Source organism: Sarcophilus harrisii, chromosome 6 (assembly GCF_902635505.1).
Source record: "Sarcophilus harrisii chromosome 6, mSarHar1.11, whole genome shotgun sequence".
In the NCBI taxonomy this organism is placed as follows: Eukaryota; Metazoa; Chordata; class Mammalia; order Dasyuromorphia; family Dasyuridae; genus Sarcophilus; species Sarcophilus harrisii.
The window spans coordinates 116621198-116649040 of NC_045431.1; the positions used below are offsets into that span (position 1 = coordinate 116621198).

At 32.3% G+C, this 27843-nt stretch overlaps 1 protein-coding gene across 3 annotated transcripts in view; it reads left to right on the forward strand.

Annotated features, from left to right (window-relative positions):
* Window positions 1–27843, forward strand: part of TRAPPC11 (trafficking protein particle complex 11) — a 56189-nt gene that overhangs the window by 4635 nt on the left and 23711 nt on the right. For all 3 annotated transcript variants that reach the window (XM_031943115.1, XM_031943117.1, XM_031943116.1), the window contains exons 2-17: window positions 5185–5398; window positions 7663–7832; window positions 8335–8405; window positions 10687–10801; window positions 13493–13592; window positions 13955–14028; window positions 17817–17913; window positions 19033–19166; window positions 19941–20088; window positions 21500–21593; window positions 22964–23043; window positions 23134–23212; window positions 23330–23384; window positions 23816–23961; window positions 25005–25066; window positions 25951–26083. In XM_031943115.1, coding sequence (XP_031798975.1) covers window positions 5195–5398; window positions 7663–7832; window positions 8335–8405; window positions 10687–10801; window positions 13493–13592; window positions 13955–14028; window positions 17817–17913; window positions 19033–19166; window positions 19941–20088; window positions 21500–21593; window positions 22964–23043; window positions 23134–23212; window positions 23330–23384; window positions 23816–23961; window positions 25005–25066; window positions 25951–26083 — 1762 coding nt within the window. In that variant the 5' untranslated portion in view covers window positions 5185–5194. The remainder of the gene's footprint in view (window positions 1–5184; window positions 5399–7662; window positions 7833–8334; window positions 8406–10686; window positions 10802–13492; window positions 13593–13954; window positions 14029–17816; window positions 17914–19032; window positions 19167–19940; window positions 20089–21499; window positions 21594–22963; window positions 23044–23133; window positions 23213–23329; window positions 23385–23815; window positions 23962–25004; window positions 25067–25950; window positions 26084–27843) is intronic.

Genomic DNA, 27843 nt, shown 5'->3' on the forward strand with positions numbered 1-27843 from the left:
ATTGATTATGCAGGCTTTATTGTTTGTTATTCACTTGTTTTCACTTGTGTTAGAGTATTCATGACCATATTTGAGGTTTTCTTGGCAAAGATACTAGAGTGGTTTGCCATTTCTTTTTTCCAGCTCATTATCAGATCAGGAAACTGAAACAAACAGGGTACCCAAAGATACACAGCTAAGTAATTTCATGAAGCTGGATTTGAGCTCAGGAAGAGGAGTCTTCCACACTCTAGATTTGAACTTGATCCACTGTGCTATCTATCGGTCCCCAAAGCTTTACTGTACATAAAAGTATATCATGTCATGCTCCGGGAGTTATACATGGTTAGAGTAATTTTCCTGAGGTCGATAGGTAGGAACAGAATTCTAGTTTCAAAGTAGGTTCTCTAAAGCCAGTGTTTCTTCTACTGTGCAGAAAGAGCACTGAGTTGGATGGGAAGGTAGGGTGGAAATTAGAGTAAGGGAGTATCCTAGTATCCAGAGTTAACTTCCATGTGCATTAAATATGTCAGGAAGTGCATAATGGGAGTCTAGGACCAAAATTATGCTATGTACAGTAATGAGGATGTCTTCCTCACTAGGGTTACTATTTGACCTGGGTAATAGACCTTTGCTTCTGCCTAGGAGAAAGGAAAGTCCTTCTGCTGGGTCCTTTGCTGATTGGTGAGGAATATGGTAATGAGGCTAAGAATGAGCTCCTTTCATGAAACTTATTGCTATTCATGAAACTTAAGTGCTTATTGTTTGGATCCAGGTACAAGACAGCAGGTCACACTTTTGTATGACAAACTAGATGTCCTTGAAGGATAGCTTAGTGGAATAAAGATTCAGACTCAATTTCTTTTCTTTCCTATACGTTCTCCAAAATTATATCATATCACTCAAATTAGCTACATTCTTAAGGTGATTACATTATTGCCAAGGATAGATGGCTTGAGGTTTTTTGAAAAATATTGGAGGTCCCCACTATTAGTGCAATTTCTATTACATCGTTTCCAAGGGCTACATTACATCAATATCCAATTCTTTGTCACCTCATTTAGGGTTTTCTTGGCAAAGATAGTAAAGTACTTCACTTCCTTCTTTAGCTCATTTTATAGAAGAGGAAACTGAGGCAAACAGGGTTAGGTGATTTGCTCAAGATCATATTGCAAGTATGTGTGTAAGGCTGGATTTGAACTTGGGTCTTCCTGTTTCCAGGCAGCCCCGATGTCCTTCTTTTATTTGTTTATATCCTCTTAAAGTTATATCTCAAAAATCTTGTTTTAAAAACTACTAGAAGTTCTGTTATTATATTGTTTAGCATTTTCTGTTCATATAACTCGCTATCAAAAGGAGCTTTGGGGTAAATCTTTTTGTACTATGAATATTCACTTTCTAATACTGGTGCTTTGAATACCAATTTTTGTAATTTTTTTTAAGTCATTGTGCATCTGTATTTTTTTTCTCCTAAAGTCCATACAACCAAAACCAAAAGCTTTTAAATAATTTCCTCTTCCTCCTGGTAACACTTACATGAACTTAAGCTAAGTGAAGTGACTAGAACCAAGAGAAGAACATTGTATATACAGCTATAAGAGATTATGTGATGATCAATTGTGATGGATTTGGGTCTTTTCAACAATGAGGGTGATTCAGGTCAATTCTAGTAGACTTGTAATGGAGAGAGAGCTATCTGCATCCAGAAAGAGGATTATGGGCATTGAATGTGGATCACAACATAGTATTTTCACTTTTGTTATTATTGTTATTTGCTTGCTTGTTTTTTTTATTTCTCATTTTTTTTCCCCCTTTTTGATCTGATTTTTCTTGTGCAGCATAATAAATGTAGAAATATGTAGAGGGCTGGAACTTTGGAAAAGTATACTTGAAACAAGGATACTTACAAAAAGGTGTTAACTCAGTGGAATTGATGAGATGATATTTCTCTATTTTACATATACTTAGTACTTAGCATGGTGATGTAATGGATCTCTAGTTCACACATAATCAGTATGCTGTAATGATGTAATTATAATAGGGTATTTAAGGGCTGAGAAGGACTGGAAAAGAGACATTCCATTTTTGACCATCTTCCTGGTGGCTCTGCTGCCTCCTGCACTCCTCCACTAAGATAAAGACTGGGCCAAAATAAGACTTTAGACTCTATACCTGACCATTCTCCTGGTGTCTATCTTGCTGAGACCAAAGCCCATCTGAAGGACCTCCAGTAAGCTAGCCTGGACATTACATTTTAGTGCCCAGCGTGGGGTACAAAAAGAAGCAGCAGCGTCCAAGAACTGTTTGTGAGTAGGATCCTCCATAGTTCCTTTGGTAACCCACATGGAAGGAAAGGGAGAAGAGACCCGCTAAGACTTTTTTAGTTGGGGTAATTAAATGGGCCAACACATCAAAGGGCCAAGCCAGGAGACTGATGAGAGACTTAAATGCCTATTCTGACCATAGTCCTCTTTTCCATTTGAAAGTTTGCCTCCATGACATCTCACAAGATCAACACCTTCTATAGTATTTCACCCTACAACCATCTAGAGGTGATAGTGCTGCTTGCATTCCTCAGTGTGCGGACTCAGATAACAGCAAATGCACAAAATTACTGACCATGCTATGGGGGGAAAATATCCACAAAATAAAAAATGTAAAATTGTTAAGGACCGTGCCTAGGTGAAGAGGCAGGTCAATTCTCCGAGAGCCTCCACAGCTGTGAATCATAACATCTGAAAGAGTTGCAAAGCAGCCTTTACTGACACAGGTGTTGCTTTTGGACTGGGAATAAAATAAATTGGAGGCAGAGGGAAGAGGAGAGAGGTCAGACAACAGAATAACCTCTCAGTGGAGAAGTCAGAGAACAGCAACTGCCTCTCAGTCTCCTTGAATCATCCTCTCAAATGAAGAAATCCATTCTACAGGTCTGAGTTAAACCTTCAGCAGCTACCGGCAGGTGGCTATCGCAACAGAAATATGTTTAGAAGACTTGCACATGTTTAACCTATGTTGGATTACTTGCTGTCTAGGGGAGGAGTAGATGAGGAGAGAAGGAGAAAAATTTGGAACACAAAAGTTTTGTAAGGATTGATTTGTTGAAAACTCTGCATGTATTTTGAAAAATAAAAAGCTATTATAAAAGTAATTTTCTCTTTCTCCCATTTATTATTTTTTTCTTTATTTCTTGAATAGATTTTTTTTTTACTTTTATAGTTAAAATAAGATTTAGAATAGATAACGGGAGATAGATAGATGTGTGTGTGAGTGTGCGCACGTGTGCACACGTGTATCTCTGATATATACCTGCTGTGTGACCAGTGGCAAGTGATTAGTACCTCATGCAGCTTTCTTTTTCTGTTTTGACTCTCTGGTTTAGGTATCAAGCCCATATTTGTATCACAGAAGGAATTTAGTAGGACTCTTACTATCTTTTTTTTTTTTTTTTCAACCACTTTATGTACTATTAGAATTAATTTTTCTTTAAAAGTTTGGTAGAGTTCACTTGTAAATATATCTCACCTTGTTTTTAATTTCCCCCTTAGGGATCTCATTTATAATTTGTTCTTTTTCCTATTCTGTTAATTTGGGCAGTTTATATTCTTGTGAATACTCTTTCATTTCATTTAGGTTGATATTTTTATTGGCATATAGTTTGACAAAATAGCACCTAATAATTGCTTTTGTTTCCTCATTGTGAATTTGTGATACTGATTTTCATTTTTTTTTTTCATTTGTGATACTGATAATTTGGTTCCCTTAATTTTTTAGAATCAAATTAAAGAGTGGTTTATCCTTTTTATTTTTTTTTTAAATATAAAACCAGCTCCTAATTATGTACTTTTTAAAATTTTCAATTTTGCTAATCTCCCTTTGATACTCAGAATTTCTATTTTGGTGTTTAATTGGGAGATTTATTTTGTTGAATTTTTCTCTACCAATTTTTTAGGGTTTGTTTTTTTTTTGTTTTTTTTTTTGGAAGTTGTTTGCACGATTTGTTGATCTGCTTTTTCTCTGTTTTATTGATAGAAGAATTTAAAGATATAAAATTTTCCCTAATTGCTTTGATTGTACCCCACAAATTTTGGCATGTTATTTTGTCATTATTTAAATGAAAATACTATTTCTATGATTTTTTCTTTGAACATTCTTTAGGATTAAGTTATTTAGTTTCCATTTAATTTTTAATCCATGCTTCAAAAGCCCTTTTTTAATGAATTTTTATTGCATTATAGTTAGAAAAAGATGCATTTAAATATTTATATTTTTCTGTATTTATGAAGTTTTTATGCTTTAGTGTACCAAGATTTGTTACCGTAATTACATTGTGTTCAGTTCTTTTTTTTTTTTTTTCCTCTTTTTTTCATTGTTTTAGTCATTAGGTTGTTCTGGTTCTACTTCACTGTGCATCAGTTTATGTTTTCATATTTATAATTTCTTATGACATAATTTCTTTTTCCATTTTTTTTATGAGCTAGATTTTGTTTATTCATTACATAGTCAATTAACATAGACCTCATTTTTAGTTCTTTACTATAAAAAGTGCTGCTGCGAATATTTTATGGGCATCTAGGTGGGTGGTGCAGTAGATAAAATGTGACTTGTGGAATCTAAAAGACTCATCTTCATAATACCATTCATTCAGACACTAGCTTTAAGACCTTAGACAAGTCTCTTAACCTTTAGTTTCCTATTTGTAAAGTGAGCTGGAAAAAGAAATAACAGACCACTTCAGAAAAACCAAGTCAAGAAAACTTTAAAGAGAGCCACAGAGACTCAAACACAACTGAAAATGACTTAAAATTATAAATATTTTTGTGTATATAAGGCTTTCTTCCTATCTTTGATTTCCTTGAAATATTTACCTAGCATTGGGATCTCTGAGTCAAAAGATATGGAAATTGATTTCCAGAATTGTTGGAACAATTTATAGTTGCACCTACTGTGTACTGGAATATATATATGTCTTTCTACCCCTAACCCTACTCCCAACATTGACTGTTTCCATTTTTTGGTCATCAGAAATAAAGATCTTATTTTTTCTCTACTTTTCCTCCTTGTGACTATAATAAAAATTAAGTAGTTTTGTGTGTGTGTGTGTTTCTTTTTAGTAATTTCTTAATGGGAAGAAGTTGATTTAAGTAGAAGTAAGATTTTGAACAATTTTTTTAAGTATAGTAAAAATAAATTTTATGCTTTTTACAGAACATTGAAGATGAGTCCCACCCGATGGGACTTTCCTGTGGAATTATGTTGCCGACCTATGGCCTTTGTTACCCTTACTGGCCTTGATGTAGTTTATAATGCTGTTCATCGTGCTGTTTGGGATGCTTTTTGTGCCAATCGAAGAGCTGATCGAGTACCAATTTCTTTCAAAGTGCTCCCAGGTGACCATGAATATCCGAAATGCAGAACCAAGGTAACAGTCTCTGTGTGTGTATGTGTGTGTATATCCCTATCTATGTGTGCAAGCATGCATGTGTGGCATTACCTATACTGACAGGTTCATAGATGTCTGACAGACAGATATAGCTGTCTGAACTTTTTCAAAACTTTATTCACATTGGAGTATTCACTCATATATCCTTGAGAGTTAAAATGAATTAATAGTTTAACACACTAGAAAGCAGTGGTATGAATTTATTAAGGGCATTTTTCCATGAATTGTTGTTTTATCCTTGATTTTACTAACTAAAATGAAACATTTTGACATAAACCTAAAGACAAGGAAGTACCAGTGACTGTTACAATTCCCATCATCTCCACAATGCATCATTACAGTTCCTAAAGTTTTTTATTCTTCTGGCTCCAGCTCATTGTATTAATATAAAATTTTGTTGTTTGTAGCCATTAAAAAATTATAGCTTTGAAACATGACATGTACCCTAAAGATCAACCCTGAATACAAGACTTCATTCTTAATGCAATGAGTACAGAAGCTCAGTGACTTCGTGGCAGAGTGGAAAGAAATCTAGACTCAGAAAACCTGGATTCTTATCCCAATTGGATCACTTACGGTGTGACTTGAACCAAGTTATTTTGTCTTTCAGAGTCTTGCTGTCTTTAAATGTAAAATGAAAAGTTTGGAATAGATGATTTCTAAGATCAATTCTTAAAAGAATCTGTGATTCTACAAATAATCCAGGAAACATCAGGATTTCTCTGAAATTTTACAGTGTGACAGCCATTAGCTACTAATTTTCCTTTCTGTTGTTAATGTTGGGTGACAGCTAAGTCAATATCCGGACTTCCAAAGGATGCTTTGCTTTATGTTCTCAGAGGGTCTGGCCCCAAGTATTATTTTTTTCAAGGACTTGGAGACAGCTTATGACAACTGTTTTCTTCCACAAGAAGAATTTTTCAACATTGACCCTGCAAAAGCCTTCTATTCCAAATTATCCTCTCTTCCCCATCCCCTCCCCTAGATGGCAGGTAGTCAAATACATGTTAAATATATTAGAATATAGGTTAAATCCAATGTATATATATACCTATTTATCTTGCTGCACACAAAAAAAATCATCAAGAAAGAAGAAAAAAAAATGAGAAAGAAAACAATGCAGGCAAACAACAGCAGAGTGACAATGCTATGTTGTGGTCCACATTGAGTTCCCACGGTCCTCTCTCTGAGTGTAAATGGCTCTCTTCATCACTGAACAAGTGGAACTGGTTTGAATCATGCCATTGTTGAAGAGAGCCACATCCATCAGAATTAATCATCTTATAGTCTTCTTGTTGCTATATATACCTGGTTTGGCTTATTTCACTTAGCAACAATTCATGTAAGTCTCTCCAGGCTTCTCTGAAATCATCCTGCTGTTTGTTTCTTACAGAGCAATAATATTCCATAATATTCAATATTCATAATTTATTCAGCCATTCTCCAATTGACTGGCATCCATTCAGTTTCCAGTTCCTTGCCACTACAAAAAAGGCTGCCACAAACATTTTTGCACATATGGGTTCCTTTCCTTCCTTTAAGATCTCTTTGGGATATAATCCAAGTAGAAACACTGCTGGATCAAAAAGTATGCATAATTTGATAACTTTTTGAGCATAGTTCTAAATTGTTCTCCAGAATGGTTGGATCCGTTCACAACTCCACCAACAATGTATCAGTGTCCCAGTTTTCCCACATCCTCTCCAACACAGAATTGTATTATTAAGAGTTGGGTGGGGATTGTATATTGCCATACGCCTGCAATTTAGTTGTTGCTTAGGGTTTTCAACTGAATTCCTGAAGAAGATGTTTGCAATTCTGATTGAAATCTAGTAAATTTTCTTTTCGTTAGGTTGAAATCGGTCTTGGCATTAAACTGGCTGCTATTCTGCCTCCATATTAAAGCACTGTTTTCTGTTTTGCTTAACCCTTAGATGTTGTAAAGACAATCAATTTATTTCTTATTACAAAGGAAATTATAGGGTATTCCAAAAATCTTAGTACAGTTTTTAATCTCGAATAGTTTAATTTGCACCAATACTTTTGGGAAACGCAATATATCTTCTTTTACTAAAGTCTGCTTTTAAACTCACTTCCAATGGAGCCAATAAATATCAAAATATAGATTTCTAAGGAATGGAAGGTCCTTGAAATAGTCTTCTACCCAGGAGTCTTTATTTCTTTCTCTCAAATCAAGTAACAGCTTTATAAGTTTACCTCTTAACTTGTATTAATATTTGCAGAGGACATCCTATGAGTGGTACATTCCAAAAGGGATCTTAAAGACTGGTTGGATGAACAAACATCTGAATCTGGTTCCTGCACTTGTGGTTGTGTTCTATGAATTGGACTGGGATGAACCTCAGTGGAAAGAAAAGCAGTCTGAATGTGCTACTAGAGTGGAAATAGTAAGGTATGGCATTTTTAGTTTGCATATTTTAGGAGCTTGTAAATATCCTATAACTGTAAAGTAAGTACTAGTTATTTAGAACCCTTAATGCCAAACACTAATCCCTGTGGGGAGGGTTAAATTCCAAAGAAAGAGGTGTTTCACCACTGGAAGTAATAAATATTTTCACACAGTAGAAGATGTAAAAAAAATCTAGAGATAACATTATTTGAAATTTTAGTTGGTTTGAACAATGAACTTTGAGACATCACAGTAGATTTTTTGGCATAGAGAATTGAAATTTTTTATATCTTTATGAGTTATCTTTAATTGCTAACTATTGATATTGCTGGTAAGAATGAAAATTATCAGAACTCATATCTTTGTTTTGGTTTAATGAGAGGATCTTCCCTGATCTTTTTTTAATCAGTTGAATGTTAAAGTTTATGATATTTTAACTAAAAAGTAAAGCATTAAACATTAAACTAAAATATTTCCCCCTAAAATATTCTTTTTCATAATGCAGGCAAAGTTTACAAGGCAGAAATACAAAAGTTGCTGTGGTACTCATTCAAAAGAAAACCCCTTTACCTCCAGGTATGAAAAGATTAATCAATATATAGATAATTCTTTTCATTTGACTTTCATAATCCTTTTTTTACTCTCCCAGAAATTTTTGTTATAATTTTTTTGGTTGGTGTCTAAATGCGATTTGTAACATGAACTTACGGAACAATTGTTTCTTTTATGTTTTAAAAATGGTACATTATAGACTCTTAAGAGTTGGAAGGAATTGATTTTAATCCAAACAGGATTCCCCTTTCCAAGATCCTTTTAAAATGATTATTGAAAACCTCCAAGAAGGGAGGAAGCCAAGTCACAATCTCCAGAAGCAATTCATTACACTTTTCAACAGTTCTAATGGTTAGGAACTTCTTAAATCAAGGTTAAGCCTATATCTTTGCAACTTCTACCTGTTGCTCTGCTTTCTCTCTCTTTTTTTATTATTTTATTATTCATTGGCACACATTTGATATGAACAGATAATTTTCAGATTAAAAAATGAAAGCCATCTAGAAAAATTTGTATTTCTCTAATCAATAGATCTATATTGATTAGAGAAATACAAATGAAAACAACTCTGAAAAACTACTTCATGCCTCTCAAATTGGCTAAGATAACAAGAAAAGATAATGATAAATGTTGGAGGGGATATAGGAAAACCTAGAACATTGATGCATTGGTGGTAGAGGTGTGAAACTAATATGGCTATCCTGGAAAACAATTTGAAATTATGCCCAAAAGGCTATAAAACTGCATACATTTGACCCAGCAGTGTTATTACTGGGTCTGTATCCCAAAAAGATCATAAAAAAAGGAAATGTTAGTGCAAAAATGTTTGTAGTAATGTAGTTTTTGTAGTGGCAAGAAATTGGAAATTGAGTGGATGCTCATCCATTGGGGAATGGGTGAATAAGTTATGGTAAATAAATGTAATGGAATATTTTTATTCTTTACAAAAGATAAACAAGCTTATTTTAGAAAAGTCTGGAAAGACTTGGATGAACTGATTCTGGGTAAAGTGAGTAGAACCAGGAGAACATTGTGCACACTAATAGCAAGATTATATGATCAACTCTGGTGGACTTAGTTCTTAGCGGATCCAAGTGATTTCATTAGTGATCCAAGATATTTCTAGTAGACTTGGTATGGAAAATGCCATATGCATCCAGAGAGAGAACTATGGAGACTGAATGAGGTTTAAAGCATAGGATTTTCACCTTTTTTTTTGTTTGTTTGTTTTTTTCTTGTGGTTTTTCCCTTTTGTTCTTTTTCTTCTTTTACAACATGACTAATATGGGAATATGTTTAAAACAATTGTACATGGCTAACCTATATCAGATTGCTTGCTGTTTTGGGAATTGGAGAGGGAAGTGAAGGAGGGTGAAAAAAATTTAGGACTCAGAATCTTACAAATATGAATGTTAGAAACTATCTTTACATATAATTAGAAAAATATAATACAATTAAACTTAAAAATAAATCAATAAATACTACGCTTTCATTTTATACTTATGAAGTTGAAACATGTTTTAGTCCAGATCAGTAATTAAAATACTACATAACAGAGGGCGAGAAACAAATCTCTGATGTACACAATTCAGACCTTTCTCTCAGATGACATTGTCTTTCTAGGTTCAGTCTTTCAATTAGTTATAAATTTGTCTTGACTACTGTTATCTAAAACATATCTTTCCATCTTGTTGGCATAAGAGGTTTGTTTATTTACTTTGCTGAAACTTAGGTGGTACTACATCTACACTGTTCTTTAGCTAGGCATACCATTGAGGGAGTGCAGATCTTCAAGTCAGGAAGACTTGAGTTCGAATTCTACTTCATACTTTCCCTAATTGGATAACTCTGGGCAAGTTCTTTCTTCCCTGAACTCTTTTTCTTTAGTGAAAAGTGAATTTTCTAATCACAAACTCTGTGACTGACTGCATAATCACATGCTCTCAAGGTTCCTAGTCCTATTTTAGCAACAATTTCTCTTTGTAGGTTTAGAATCAAATTGATAACAGACGTTTTCTTTAATGATGAAATTATCAATAATGCAAAAGTTGTGTTAAGCAAACAGAGAGACTTCTTAGAAATGTTTGAATAAACAAAGCCCATCATTACTATATGATACCTCTGTCAGGATTCCTGAACTCTGTGTTTAATTCTTTGTCCTTTAATATCTTACCTTATGTCCAGAATAGTTACTGTTGACCAAGATAGTTATCTTTTGATTATAATTGTGGCTTTCAGGGAGAGTTATTTTGTGGTCTTATTCTCTTTTTTCTCTCTTGTTCTCTTTGTGGTGGGCATGTAATAGGAGAAGACGTGATTGCTTCAGAAAGGGCAGCTGCTTTGTGTAATGCCTGTGAACTTTCAGGAAAATCTCTGTTTGTCCTGCCACATACTGATCATCTTGTGGGTTATATTATAAGGTAGGTGGTAAAATAAAAAAAAGAGCTGTGTGTTCTTGTAGAAAAATGATATGCAAAGTAGTTAATAATTTTACATTTTTGATAGCTTATTCTATTATTAAAATGTAAATCGAGTCAAATGATAATTTCTCCTACAGTATTATCTCATATTTTTATATTATTTTAGAACATATTTTTAATAGTCCAATTCTGTGAGGTAAGTAGTACACTTATGGTCTCCTTTTATAGACTTTGGAAGCTGCAGCTCAGAAAGATCAAGTAGCTTGACTGGGTTCTGAGGGATCAGAAATGTTTGATCTAGCAGGTGCCCAGGTATCTGGAACTTTATTTAGATCAGCCCTTTCTTACCTGTGCCATATAGCCTTTCCCACTAACTACCCTCCTTAATAGGCTATTCTTTGCTCTGCTAAATTAACTTTTCAAGTCTAAGTTTTGAACAACTTAGTATTTTGTTTCTCTCTGTCTCTCTCCCTTCTCTCTGTCTGTCTTCTGCCTCTTCTCCCTTCCTTTGTCTCTGAACCCCACTAAACTTAACTTTGTACTCTTTTGATTTAAATTTTTTTCTTGAATACCTGTTCCTAGTGTACTTAGTTAGATATTGTGAGGGATCCAAGGGAAATAACATCAATTTCTTCTCTCAAGCAGCTTCAAGTTATTGGGGAGAGAAAATTAATGAGGGTAAATAGATAAAAAACAATAAAAGACAGTCAGTTAAGTGACTTAATGAGTAATGAAGATGTATTTTATTTAAATGCTGAAGAGTGATCACTGTGTGCTGGAAAAAGTTTCTCAACATCATAGAACCCAAGCATGTGCTTAAATGATTTTTTTGAATTTAAGCAATATCTAAAATAACTACAACTTGAAACACCTACCTTAAAATTGGTAGGTTTGGTTATAATAAGTTTAGAAAAAATCGTAGAAAGGCAAAGCTGGAAAGAGCTTTATAAAGTTGATTCTCTTTCCTCATTCACAGTTTCTTTGTTTTAAAATCAGGAGAGGGAAGCAGCTAGGTGGTGCTAGGGTAGAGCACCAACTCTGAAGTCAGGAGGACCTGAGTTTAAATTTAGTCTCAGACACTTAATACTTCCTGGCTATGTGACCCCCCTGAGCAAGTCACTTAATTCCAATTGCCTCAGCAAACAAACCAAAAAAAAAAAAAAAATCAGGAGAGGAAGTCTGAAGATGAACCACTTTTTCTATTATGCTATAAGATTTTCAAATAATAAAAGCCAAGGAAAATCTGTATACTTAAAAAACTAATTTGAACAAAGTTAATATAAGTCAAAATAATAACTGATATTTGAACTTAAATGTTATTGTAAAAATAATTAGTTAACTAACAGAGAATGGGTTTGTCCTTTTTGTATGTTTTTAGCTCTGTATTAAGATTTGCTTGCTCTTGGACAAGTTCCATTGGCAAAATAAAAAATATGCTTAGGATACTACATGTGGAGTGATAGTTTCATTTAGGGCATATCACATTTTCTCATGTCTGTATTTTTATGTCTTTTGGAGTTTAATTTTGATTATAGCATAGAGAAGTGGTGTTAAACTCAAATAGAAACAGATGCCTGCAGGTTACATATTGACCTACAAAACCACAAATGGACATAATGTTATTTTTTTTTTATTATTAAATATTTCTCAATCTGGGCCTGCTATAAGTTTGAAACCTCTAGAATAGAGAATTTAATATCCTTTTCTAATTTCAGTTTAAATGTTCAAATTATGTAGTTTGATTTTTGATGCCTACTCTAGTTCTCTGAAGAACTAGGAAAGTGCTATATGTATTTTTGTGAGGGATTGAAGGGAAGAAGGTATCCAGGATAGGAAGAGAAATTAGAATATTTTATTTCCTTCTCCTCCCCACCATCCTCTTTCTTAACTTTTTTATATGTCTTAGACTCCTTTCATAGTCTTAAGTCCATGACCCTTTCTCAGAATGTTTTTTAACGTACAAAATAAAATATAAGGGATTACAGGGAAAACTTAACTTATGTTGAAATGTAATTTTCAAAAAAGTACATATTTTAAAAAAGAAATTCGTGGATTCCAAGTTAAGAATCTGTAGAAAATAAGCAGGGAAAATAATGAAAGTAGCAAGATCCCTATGCTGCTATTGTTTCTGCTTTTCTTACTTTTCTTCCTCCTTTGGCTAATGTTTTAGTTACTATAATAATTTTCTTTTTGCTTAGTCCAGGATGCTTTCCTTGGCTATTCATAGTTTCTTACATTTTTGCTTAAACTAGAGCCTCTGATGCTCAGTCTGAAGTCCTCTAAAAATAATGCAACTATGGTTTGGGTTATGATGTTATGATGGCATAATAATAGCCTAAATTGTGAACTATATTTTTACTTTGTTCTTTAAAAATTATATTATTAAATTATGGAAAATGATATACCCTGATATTAAAGTCAGGCTTCATAAATAAAATGCTTTTGAAAGTATTATTAGTGGGACAGCTAGGTGATGCAGTGGATAGAGCACCAGCCCTGAAGTCAGGAGGACCTGAGTTCAAATGTGATCTCAGACCAGATTTAACATTTCCTACCTGTGTGACCCTGGGCAAGTCACTTAACCCCAATTGCCTCAGCAAAATAAATAAATATAAATATATATATATATTATTATTATTATTATTATTATTAGTTTGCGATGATTTCAATATTAAAACATTTCTTTTGCAGATTAGAAAATGCTTTTTATGAACATGCACAAACTTACTACTATACTGAGATTCGAAGGGTAAAATCTCATAAAGAATTTTTGAACAAAACAACGCACCAGGTACGTATCCCTTTTTTTTCTAATAGTAAAATATTTTAGTCATTTTAGAGTAAAATTTTCAATTTTATTTTTATGAAGAGATTATTTTAAAATGTACTTTAAAAATCTTGACTTTTTAATGGTTTAAAATAGTTTATTTTCAAATGCAGCCAAAAGGTTAATTAAAAATCTGTAGTTCTATGAGCCTTAAATTAAGTACTTAGAGGTAGAATGTAAATTTTTCTCAGCTCTGTTTTGGTTTGCTCTATTAGCCCTTCCTTATACTTCTGTGTTGTATATTTTAAGTTCACTTTAAGATATATAGTAATTTTCTACTTGTAGTATTGTATGTAGTGGCAATAATTCATTTGTATATTTCTCAGCTTTTATTTGTCAGACATCAATTCAAAATCGCTTTCTTCAGTGAACTTAAACAAGATACACAGAATGCTCTGAAGTAAGTCTGTGGCTTTTCCTGTTTTCTTTTTTCTTAGCAAATAGAAATATTCCATGTGCCTACCAGATTGTATTTTTAAAATGTATAATCTATTTATGCTTAACATTTTCTGAGTTTGTCCTAAAGAGATATTTTCTTTTTTTGAACGTTTTAATATCTTATTTCTTCTAACTTGGAATAAATTCGTAGTAGTTTGTTTATTTAATCTGAATGATTTTTTTGCATTTTAATTTATATTTATAAATATTTAAATTTTTTTTCAAGTTCAAAGCACTTTTTAGTGTGTAATTCTGAAATTTACTTGGCTTTTTTTCCCCCTTCATGTTTCTTAATAGCATTTTTATTTGAACTGTGAATAAAACTGATTTTTGAACTAAATAAGTATACAGTTAATTGACTAGTATGGTTTTAAAACTACATCACCAGGTGAACTTTGTTTTGGAGGACTCTTAAGTTTTCTTAGATGATTCTTTAGAATTTCCATGAGATTTCCTATTTCATGGACAGAAATGGTAATAGGGGAGCATTCTTACACTTTTAGATTACATAATCTTCGCAAAGCAACTTTATAGTGTATCATTCAGCCTTTAGTCTCTTTATATGGTTTAATATTAAAAATGGAGAGGGGAAATTGTTTGTTGATACAGTTTCAACAGCAGTAAATGCTGGCAATTCACATTTAGCTTCCTGTGTATTTCTGTAGCTTTTAAAAGAGTTTTTGAACAGCAGGGTATAAACCTTGCTGAAAGTAAGTAACAAAGTACTCAACCACAAAGAATTTAATTTGATACAGTTCTCATCTTTTCACCTGCACTTGCCATGCCTTTGAAAATAAAGAACTTAACAGAGTTGACAATGGCATCTTGCAGGGAATCAATAATGCAAAATGCAAGAATATTTTTTACAACAGTGAAAGGGAGGAGACGGCCAGAGATGAGTATTGAAGAATAGAAAAATAAAGGAGCTAAATGGGAACTTCCTTATTGGATTATTGACAAAACAGAACTGTTTATTTCAATTTTTTTTTTTGGTATAGATCTGTGATTTTGTCAGTATGGAGTACTCCTGATGGGAAGTAATCCTTTACCAATGCAAACTAGTACCTTTTCTACAATTGAGAGTTTTAGGAAATTACCTTGGGACAAGACAATTTAAGTGACTTTTTCAGGGTCACACAGCCAAAGTATCAAACTGGAAACTACGACTTCCTTATTCAGAGGCAGGCTTTTGTTATACTGCCTCCCAAATTCAAAATATGGTGAGAGTTCTTTGAATCTTAACATAAAAGACTGTTACAAAGTAATTAATTCATAGATTTGGAGTGACTGTTTTCTTCCAAAACCTTTGTCACAAAAGGGATTTTGTAAAAAGAAAAAAATCAAAACCCTTCCTTAAATCTTTGTTTCTTTCTTCAAGGATCCTAGGAATAAATTATTTTGGATAGGGAAATGAATAAGAAAAAATTAATTTATTTCTATGAAAAAGACCTTCTGAGATTTTTTAAAATTATATTTTTGTTACAGTAACTTTGAGCCATAAGAGGTAGATAGCCAATATGCCAGGCCTCAACAGCACAATTTTTTATTGGTACTTCTACTAATATTCATTGTTTTTTCCCTTTTTGTTTGCCTCCTCCCTTTTTTCTTTTGTACATACACTTTGTGTCTGTCCTTGTTATTCATCTCTATAGTGTTTTTCTTCTTTAAAATATATCATTTTCTCTGGGAGCAAGTTTCTTGGGGAGGTTTTCTGGAGGCAGCCTTAGTTTCAGTTAAAAGTAATAATCACCCAAATGCAGCCAGGTGCTAAAAGTTCAAATCTTTTATTGTGTCCTTCAATATAGCCCGGTTAGTTTTTTTAGATGCCTCTCTCTCTCTCTCCTTGGTTCTAAGAGCTCTTGCAGCTTTGTCCTTTGCTTCTGCCTCTGCTCCTTCAGCCTCCAACCAGCACCAAGGTGAAAGTTGTATTGAATCTCTCTTGCCTCCAAGAGAGGGCTTCTGGCTGAACTCGCTTGATGCTCCCCTCTCAATTTAATTCAGCTGAACTTCCGATTGAGCCTTTGTCCACTTTATATATGATCTCCCAAAAGTTGACTCCTCCCCTCCGAAGGAGGGATTAAGGGAGGTGTGAATTCACAAAGTTACAAAGTTAGTTTTTGTGGATCTCCCATACTTGTGAATTCCAATGAGTAAAGGTGTGAACACAAGCATTGTTTCTATCAGTATTAGCAACTTATCACCTTGTAAAGATTCACTCTAAGGTGTGAACCAATAAGCATTGTATCAATTCCATTGAGTTAACACTAGGATTCCAGCACATCTCCTTAGGGGCAAAATTCTTGAACCCTAATCTATCTTGATTTTAACCAGTAGCTAAGGTATACTTTTTGTGTATACATGTACCATTATGTTTTGTTTAAAATTTTCAAACTGTAAGATATTCTATTTCCTCCCTATCCTCTAGAAAACAAATACTTGTTTTTTTATTTTAATATTTTATTTTTTTCCAATTACATGTAAAAATAATTTTTAAGCTTCCTTTTTTTTAATATATAATTTTGAGTTCTAGATTCTTTCATACTTTTTGCCCTCCTTCCTCATTAAGAAGGCAAATAGTTTGATAAAGGTTATATATGTATAGTCATGTAAAGCATATTTCTACATTAGCCATATTGTGAAAGAAAAAGGAAAAAAGGTTTTTTTTTTTTTAATTCAATATGCTTCATTCTATTCAGATTTTGTCTGTTCTTTCTCTAGAGATGGATAGCATTTTTCATCATAGGTTTTTCAGAATTGTCTTGGATCTTTGCATAAAAGAATCCACTTCTTGAGTTGAATTTCAGATGAAAATGCTATCATTTTCAATTGATGAATTTTGTAGGTCTGTGCAAAGAATAGCCTTCCAAAAAAGGAACTATTTTTCTAATCTTATGATATTTCCGTTAAACCCATAATAAGCAAATGAGATTGATATTTTGGGGTTGGCTGGGATTCCCATTTTTCTGCCTTATAGATAATTGAACTGTATTCAAAGGCAAGATTTCCTCTTTTCATTTATATAGAAAAATCTATTCCCTCCCTCCTGCCCCCACATAACTTTATTTTAGGATTAAAGGCAACAGTAATAGAGTTTTGACACTCTTTCACATTAGAATTTAATGAATTGAGAGGATGAGATATCAGGAGAGTTTTTCTACTCTCTTCCTCTTTCTTGTGTACCTAACTGCAAAAGATCCTATTCAGATTGTCCATAAAACTTATTTTTCTGTGTTAATCACTATCTTTTTATTTTCTTAACTTATGGAGAGGTAGAGTCAGAACCTTGTAGGCTAGAAGACCTTGGTTCAGGTCCTCCTTATGATTGTGTTGCAGGATAGCTGAGAACCGTGGTCAAGTCTCAGTTGCAAAGGCAACTCTTGGAGAGTATGCATTTTTTTTTTTATCTATATCCATAGAGGGAGTTTCCACATTACGGAAATTCCTTATTTAATTAAAATCAAAATTATACACAAAACCAGTTTATTTTCCATTAAGTTATCTTTAATGAAGGCTAGAGTAAAAATGGATATATATATATATATATATATGTATTGTGTTCTTTAAAGGATGCAAGGTAATTTTTCTCTTTCCTCTATTATGAAAATAATTTTAAAAGAGGTACTTGTTTGAGGAAATTAGAGATGAACATTATATGGTAAGTGAGTTTTTTCCTTAGAAATTTATTCCTAATAGTTGTTAGTGTTCTATGTGATGCGTCTTTTACAGTTAACTTCTAAATGTTGTTATTAGGAACTACAGGACTGCCTACAATCTTGTACATGAATTGAGAGCCCATGAAACTAATATGCTGGAAATTAAAACAATGGCAGGATTTATAAACTACAAGGTAACAATCTATTTTAACCACCAAGAGGATTTTTTTCCCCTTTTAATTTAATAAAATAAAATATGAGGATGGTAGCTATTCTGCAATTGTATTTTTTTAAATTCTCAGGTCAGATTCACTTTTTGCTTCTGAGATCCTGGCATTTTATTATCATCTCACCTCAAGTAGACACTCTTATTCAAGGAAACTTAATTATGAATTCTTGGTTTCATCTTTTCACATGCCCTTTTTTGCCTTTGCCCAATTCTTCAGAGAGTTGATGTTGGAGAGGCAGAAGTAAAAGGAAAGTTTTTAAATTGTCTACACTCTAGTAAAATTTTAACAATTTTGAGATATATTGTTTTTATTATTGTTTGGAGGATTAATTTTTTTTTTTTTTTTGAAATTCTGAACTTGACACTTTTATTCAGAATTGTTACTGTTTTACAGTTATCCCTAGCCAAGTAGATTTTTTTAGCCTTCTCTTCTAGAAAAGTTTGAAGTATTATGGAATGAAAAGATAGAATATTTGATATTATATGATACTAGACATAATATATATATATATATATATATATATATATATATTTTTTTTTTTTTTGCATTTCTGAGTTTCTGAACTTTTTCTATGTCATCTGGAGCTTCCACAAAACTGCCCCCTCCTTCCTATTTAATTTCTTACGCCAATTGGCAGTATTTTGAAATCATGATAGGCAAGTCATGATATGGAAGAGATAACTGTATTTAGAATTTTTATTTAGAATTGTTAACTCACTGTAAGTTCTAGAAATTAAATTTTTGGCTTTTGACTTTTCTAGAATATTTTGTAGATTTTTGAGTTGTCATATATATATATTTAGTACCTCTATTTTTATCTATTTTGAAAAGCTTAGATCTCATTTGAAATTTATTTTTGTTTTTGTCCTGTGTTATCTTATTTTTTTAATCTATAGATAATAACTAACTCTAGTACTTTCATATAACTGGTAAACAGATGAAACTATCCTTTTTTAAAGGTTCTTAAGGAACGATGTGTTTTGATTTTTCATTTAGCTTTTCTTACAGGAGGATTATATGAAGTGGATATGTGCCTTATGGTGCCACACTTCTTGACCCATAGGTGATTTTTGTGTTTTGTAGATCTGCAGGTTATGTTTCCAGCACAACACTCCATTGGATGCAATTGCTCAGTTCCGAAAGCACATAGATTTGTGTAAGAAAAAAATTGGAAGTGCAGAGTTGGCTTTTGAACATGCAGCTTGGATGTCTAAACAGTATGTTTTTAGTGTTAAAATTAATAGGTCATCTTACATTGAATTGCATTTAATCCTAGATTACATCAGGGTTTGTTTAGAGTTAATAGAAAGGTTTTTAATTGGTCAACATGTAATCATAGTTACTCTAGCAGTTGATAGTGAATCATGCTAGCTGTTCTGATACCTTTTTTTTTGTCTTCTGGGCAAATGAAACACTTGTCAAAAGCATAGAGGCTTTTATTACATTGATATTTACTTTTAGTATGAGGATTCAAATGTTTGAATTTATGTCTAATAGAGTTTTTAGTAAGATATTATAACATGTTAAACTAAAGAGTATAATTTCATTACAATCTGCCAAAAATGGATAGAAAGCCCAATGCTTCTTAAGTGAATAACTGGTGAACATATTTTTTTACTCTTTCTTTAATTTATTTAAAATTCTATTTGATGTTTCTTTTAAAAAATTTTTTTCAATAGTATTTTGTTACTATTACTATTACTATTTTCAATAGTATTTTATTTTCCAATAATTTTCAATAGCATTTTATTACTATTATTGTTTTTTACTATTACTATTTTTTACCATTTTCAATAGTATTTTATTTTCCAAATATATGTAAAGATAGTTTTCAGCATTCATTTTTCTAAGACTTAGTGTTCCAAATTTTTCTTCCTTCCTTTCTTTCTTTCTCCCTTCCCAGATAGCAAGTAATTTGATATAGATTAAATGTGTGCAATTCTTTTAAACATTTCCGTAAATAATTTTATTTTAATTCTGTTTCTTTGAAGGTTCCAAGCCTTTGGAGATTTATTTGATGAAGCTATCAAATTAGGTTTGACAGCTATTCAAACTCAGAATCCTGGTTTCTATTATCAGCAAGCAGCATACTATTCTCAGGAACGGAAACAGCTTTCAAAAGCACTTTGTAGCCATGAGGTAATTTACTGATTTAAATGTTAACTAAATTTTAAAAGAATAAATCTTTCATTCAGTTAACCATGTAGCTGTGACTAGTGGATAATAGTGGTGATATTTTTCCTCTAGCCTGCAAAATTGAGTTTGTACCATATATGTCTTTTCAAGAATTATGATTATTGTTTTCTGCTTTAATATGATAGCTAATATTTATCTAGCATATATTTTACAAAACTAATTCTATAAGGTACATTATTATTATCTTCATTTTACAGCTGTGGAAACTGAAGATCAGAGAGGTTTAATCATTTGCCCGCTGTTAGAAAGTTAGGCAAGTTTTGAACCTACTTCTTCTGGCTCTAAAGTCAATATTCCTCTTCATCATAGCTGCTTCACTTGTTTTACTAAACCAATGAGTTAGAAGTTTGATGTCACTTTTAAATGGAAAGCATGTTTAAATTCCAGTTGAGCATTCTTGTAGACAAAACTTTTCTTAGGCAAAAGTTTCAATTTATCTCCCTCAGTAAAGGAGATGAAAATCATTGTTTCAGTTAAAACATCATTGCACAGCTTAAATTTATCTTTTTCCTTTAAACACAATGAGTAAGTGTTGGAATCTTTACAAATCTTACCACAAGTAAGAATCGTGGTTAGGGTATCAGAGATTGAAAAGGAGGACATTATTGGAAACGCTTATGATATCCTTTTGGTTCTTGCCTTCCTTAGAATTTTCTCTATAAGTCTGATTCTTTTTGTACAGCAAAATAACGGTTTGGTCATGTATACTTATTCTGTATCTAATTTATATTTTAATATATTTAACATCTACTGGTCATCCTGCCATCTGGGGGAGGGGGTGGGGGGTAAGAGGTGAAAAATTGGAACAAGAGGTTTGGCAATTGTTAATGCTGTAAAGTTACCCATGCATATAACCTGTAATAAAAGGCTATTAAAAAAAAAAAAAAAGAATTTTCTCTATAGGAAAACAAGATTCTTTCACAGTTGTACAACATCTTGAATTTGAGTGCCACATGTGGAGTCAGGAAGACATATGTTCAAATCCAGCCTCAGAAAATAGCTTTATAACCCTGGACAAATAACTTAATCCTGATTACCAGATTAAATTTCTTCATTTGTAAAGTGATCTGGAAAAGGAAATGGCACTAGTATTTGGCCCAGAAAACTCCGAAAGGGATTTATGAAAAGTCCAACAGAACAACAACAAAATAGAAAATATATAATACATTTATAAATCTGGTCTAGTACTTGTTTTTAAAATATATCTAGGTGTTTGAATGTAAATTTAGCATATACATTTCTAGAATTTTTTTCAAAATAACCTTGTAATGAATATATATGGAGGAAGAAGAAGGAATTTGTAACAAAAAAAAATATCACTCTATTCTTAAGATTTTATTTAATGAATTTACAGAACTCTGTGATGTATCCCAGTCCTGATCCCTTAGAAACACAAACAGGCACACTTGACTTTTATGGACAGAGAGCTTGGAGACAAGGAATTCTAAGTAAGTTAGTCTTTTTTTTTTTTTTTTTTTTGCCGCATTGGGGTTGGGGGGGAGCAGGCATGGTTTGTTATATTTCTCCTTTCTTTTTGAAGGATGCCATTTTATAATAAGCCTTTATTTTAGTGTAAATATCCAGCTGCCTTTATCCTATATTTCTGGTTCTTCTTTACTCCAGCTCTTTGCAAATTTCACCAAAAAAACAGGCTTCCTCATCTCAAACTAGACTAACAATAAACCAACAAATTAAAAAGTTTCTGGCCCCTCTAGAATATAACAAATGCTGCTAAGGCCAGTGGCTGACTAGTTATAAACGCAGCATGGCTATAGGAAATGGATCCTATTCAGAAGTCCATTTGCCTTGGGGAGACTTCCCTTCTCCCTCTCCCCTTCTACCCTCTCCTTTTCTCTTATTTACATATACATATGTTTATATAATGTGTATGTGTATACATATATATATATATGTATGTATACACACACATATATGTATGTACACACATATATGTAGGCCAAATGAGGTTTTTTTCTTTCAATCTAAGTATGTATGAAATAAAGCTTATTGTTGTCTTTTAAACTATAAGCAATGTGTTTTCTTTCCTTATTTCCATAAGGTAAAATTCCTGCCACACTTTTCCCATTGATTGTCAATGGGTATATATATTATGAAGGAAAAATTTGTTTTGTCTTTGGGCTTTTTTAACACTTTTTTTTATGGATTTAACTTTTCATTGCAATTGTTAGAGTATCTTTTTGAGATTTTATTTATCATGAGAATCCATTTATAATTAATCATATAACTCAAGGTTTTTAGTAATTCACTAAAAATTAGGCTTAGTGTATCACTATTATTTTCTGCAGTGTTTTGACTAGATTTTTAAGTTTTCTGTTTTGGAAATCCACTTTGACAATAACAAATCAATTCATACTGAAATTTTAGTTTACTATGTTTAACTCACTAAAATGTGATTCAACTGCAAATGATCTAAGAAATAACTTCTCTGGATTCTTTCCAAGTTACAGAAATTATGAAGATAATGCTTGTCATCCTTGTAATGATTGGTATCTTATTTGTCAAGGAATTATTACTTGAAGAAACTCTGCAGAGAAGTGAATTATATAAACATAGGAAGGCTAATAGTAGTTCTTAATTATCTTTCAGCTGTATTAATTTCAAAGATGAAATCACATTGAGTCCAAAATTTTCTTTTCAGAATAAAGATCTTAAAGTAACAGCTATTTCTTAAGAATCTTATAAGAAAGAATGTTCATGGCATTATGGAGGATTTAGGGATTTTGTCCCTATTACTCTTGTGAAGAATTTGTTTAGTGTGTTATAGTGAAATGTATTGTTTAAAATTTATTTTGTTCAGGTTTTGATCTTTCTGATCCTGAAAAAGAGAAAGCGGGAATTCTTGCTCTTCAGCTGAAGGAAAGGAATGTCAGCCACTCGGTGAGGGTTCTTCTCTAAACACTCATGTTCCTCAAGGTCAGCATCAAGTAGTTTTCTAACAGTATCCCCCTACTTGATTCTCTCTGATAGGAAATAATAATAACTCTTCTAAGTAATGCTGTTGCACAATTTAAAAAATATAAGTGTCCAAGAATGAAGAGTCATCTCAGTAAGTATCAATTGCCCTCTTTAGTTATATATGACTTGAAATAGATTTTAAGCATCATATTAGAAATTAGATAGGTTTTGTTTTTGCTTCTGATATTTTAGTTCTTTATTTTTATAGTGGTTCAGATGGGAGAAGAATATTACTTTGCCAAGGACTATAGTAAAGCTTTGAAGTAAGTATGATTACGACTAATTTTCAATAGCCTTATATTGACACAAATTGTTCTCATCATGAAATCACTGTAGTATTTTTTATAGTCAAATTCATTGTACATTTATTATTGAAAGTAGCTACTATTCTCCTATAACTTGCGACTCATTTTGAGTGGGATTATTCTAAGCACTACCTACTGTCTTAATCTTTTGCTAGCAATCTGAATAAAGTTTTGCCCAGTAGTCAGACATAGACTATTGTGCTTTCATTTGAAAAGTCTTATTTGAATAGTTTACTAGATTTTTGATGTTTATATGTAAACTGAAAAGAAAGCCCTTGAATTTTCTTATGAAAACTATATCTACTTTTAGCCTTAACTAAAATTAATTAAATTAATTAGAAAAAAGAGGCATGCATCTAATATTTTGGTTGCTTTTCATCTCTTTTTAGATTGTTGGATTATGTGATGTGTGATTACCGGGGTGAAGGATGGTGGACTCTACTCACATCTATTTTGACCACAGCTCTGAAATGTTCCTACCTCATGGCACAACTAAAAGATTACATTACCTATTCTCTTGAGCTCCTTGGAAGAGGTATCTTATTAAGGAAAAATGTGATTGTGATTCTATAGAAGAACTAGAATGGAAAAAATTTTTAAAAGCATTAAATACCTACTTTATGTCAGGCACAGTGCTATGTGCTATGAATATAAATGTACAGTGAGCTTCCTTATAGTTGAAGAGATAACATATATGCAGGAGTTTTAATGGTAATGGTAAAATTTGGGAGTTTTAGTCTAAAGAGCCAAAAGGAGTAAGAATAGAGTCACAGGGCAAGTGATTGTCACATTCTTTCTAAAAGCATTGATAGTAGTTTTATTTTTAGGGTAAAGGGTAGAAATCTAGGAAGCTGAGAAGTTTGATGTGGTAGGACAATAAATATCAAGATGCTTCAGGGTTTCCTGCCTAGATACTGGATGGGATATAAATTATGTTCTGAGGTCTGATTTTCAATAATAGATTAGATGAATTTACACTTGCTTACTTATTTGTCATTTAGGACAGCTTAGTCCCAGGGTTTAATTCTAAAATTTATTGGAATCAATGGTCCCAAGGAGTTGAAACATAGTCTGAGGAGGGAGATTAAGTGTATAGGATGGCTCCTCCAGGCATGGTGGAAGGAAGCATTAGCAGGGCAGGTAACAGGATTTTGGAGATATTCCCAAATCAGTTTGGATGTACATGAGAACATCATGCTTTAACACACACACACACACATGTGATTTTTCACAATAAGGGTTGAAAGACTTATGGACAAAATAGAATCAGTTCAATATTTGTACTGAGCCATTATGAAGCCTTATCTGCCTGTGTCCTTGAAGGGATTTTTCATTTTTCTTTATGTCAATTCAAGCATTTGTGATTTTGTGGGTATGGGAATTTGTCTCTAACTTAATCATTTATGATGTTGTATAGAGCTTAGAAAGATGAAATCACTTGCCTACAGTTTTAGAAGAAGTGTATGTCAATTTTTAGCAGTCTGTTCACTATAGTATGTTTATGCTCCTTTTTTTTTAAAATGAGAAAATTTCAATCATTACAGCTCTTTATTTTTTTTCCATACTCTTTCATATTAGCTTCTACCCTAAAAGATGATCAGAAATCTCGAATAGAAAAGAACCTAATGAATGTTTTAATGGTAAGATCTTATTTTTTTCTTCCCCAAATCTACCTTTCTATTAAACTTCCCTATTTTTGTTGAAGTTAATACTATCTTTCCAGACTCCCAGGTTTAGAGCCTTAATATTGTAACTTTGCACTGTGCATTCTTTCACTTACATATCTAGTGAATTTTCAAATTCTATTGTTTCTATTTCCACAATTTCCTTCACTTCTGTCCCCTTCTCACTTCTCCTAAATCACCTTCGTGCAATCTCTCATCACCTCTTGTTTAGATTATTGCAGTGGCTTCCTAATTATTCTATTTTACCTCTAATCCATCTTCTATCCAGAAGCCAAAGTAATTTTCCTTAAACATTCTATGTGTCTCTTTCCTATTTAGTAATTTCTTTTGTCCCTAGTAGCACTTCTGAGATCAAATATAATCTGTTTTGTCTTTTAACCTGACCACAACCTATTTTTCCACACTCTTCAATTGCTCTATCTAAACTGGCCCTCTCAAACACTCCATATCCCATCTACATATCTTTACTCCAGCTGTTTCCTATATCTAGAATGTAATCTTTCTTCATCTATACCTTAATAGAATTTCTCACTTAGTTCAAGTACTACTTTCTGCGCAAAAACCCTTCCAGTTCCAATTTGTTCCAAATTACCTTGTATTTACTCTATGAACACATATACTTATAAAATATCTCCATTAATACATATAAACTTTAGAGATGAAGGATTTTTATTATTGTACCTCACTATCTTGCATAGTTCCTGACACATAGGCAGAGCTTAATAGTTAATGAGTGTTGAAAAATTGGACATCTTCTCCTTCTCCTCCCCCCCCCCCCCCCCCCAGTTTTCCTTTTTCCTTTTAAATTGAATGAATTGTGTGATTTTATATTGGTACAGAATGAAAATCCTGAACCAGAACCTGATTGTGACATATCAGCTGTGAAAACTGCTCAAAAATTATGGGCTGATCGTGTTTCCTTAGCAGGTAGCAATATTTTCACAATAGGTGTCCAGGACTTTGTACCATTTGGTAAGTAATGATTCTATTTATAGAAACAACTTCTGTAAAATTAGGAGAGTCAGAAAATAAGATTTAAGTGTGTAGTTGTGGCATATTCCATAGTCAGTTTCATATTTCTTTCTGTTTCCCCCTTATTCTCCAACAGAGTGGTAAACTGAGAATCTGACTGCTTCATTGATTATTTAAAATATGGTCTTTTTTAAACCCTTTGTGGTACCACCGTTACTAAACATGATCACACCATGTGACATATCACAGCTTTGCCACTTAGAGAAATTTTTGTATTTTACTATACAGAAATCTTTGTATAGTTTGTGACGTTCCACTTTATTCATTCTAAATCACCTTATGTACATTTTTTATATGTTTTTTTGAATTCTTCATATTCATTATCCTTTATGGTCCAGCAATATTTTGTTGCATTCATTTATTCTAATTAGTTCAGCCACAACTCAGTATTTTGTTAACAGCTTTCTGATATTGGTGATGATGTTTCTATGAACATCATCTTATGGTTCTTTTCTAGCCAGTAAACTCAGTGGGATATAATCCCAAGTGTTGAGATTCCTGGGTCAGAGGATATAATAAAATAATAATATAACTTTTCCCATATAATTTCAAATTGTTTTCTAGAGACTTGAACCAATTCAAAATATGACTAGCAGTAGATTTTCTTATCTGTCCTACAGCCTCTCCATTTTTTAGCATATTTTAACAGCTTCGTAGCTAACGAAGATTAAGCTATGATACATATGGAGTGATACTACTGAATTATTTTAATTTACATTTCTCTTGTTAATTGTGATTTTAAACTTTTTTTATGAATAGTTTTTTGTTTGTTTGTTTTGTTTTGTTTTGTTTTGTTTTGTTTGCTGAGGCAATTGGGGTTAAGTGGCTTGCCCAGGGTCACACAACTAGGAAGTGTTAAGTGTCTGAAGTCAGATTTGAGCTCAGGTCCTCCTGACTTCAGGGCTGGTGCTCTATCCACTGCACCACCTAACTGCCCCAATTTTAAACTTTTTAATAGGATTATGGATAGCTTATGTTTCTTTTGAAAACTTTGTTTCTATTTTTTGAACATTTATCTATTAGGGTTTTAAAAACCTTTGAGATTTTCATCAATTCCTTACAGCTTTTGGATTGTCATACTTCTATAAAAGTTATATTTAATCAAAAGAGTTTCCCCCCAAGCTATATTTTCCTTTTGATTATAGTCGGATTGATTTCATTGAATGTGTATGTGTGTGTGCAAAAGCTGTTTTAGTTTTTTTTAATTTGTCTTTTCTTATATTCTTACAAATTCTTCCATCCATAATATTGAAGGATATGTTTCCATTCTCTCTTGATTTTTTTTTTAAACTGTTTTGTTTTATGTTTAGACTATTATCCATTTGAAATTTCAAGCAGAAAATAAATTGGGAGGGACTCTAGAAATCATTTACTTCTTATAAAATAGAGGTCCCTTTTCCAAGTATTTTGCATTCTTGAATTTACTTATTAAATACTAGCCAGCTGTATATGTTTGTTTTTAGGACTTCATTAGGTAGTCTTATACTTTTCTGTTTTTTAATTTAATTTAGTACTAGTTAATTTTTATAATTACTGCTTATTGTAGTACAGCATAGTTTAACTTTCCTAACTACTTTTCACTGTATTTCTTGATAATCTTGACTTTTTTTTCCACTTCCAAATGAGTTTTGTTATTTTTGCCTAAAACTTTTTTAAAAAAAATCTTTTATAATGAAATACAACACTGGATCTTCATTTTC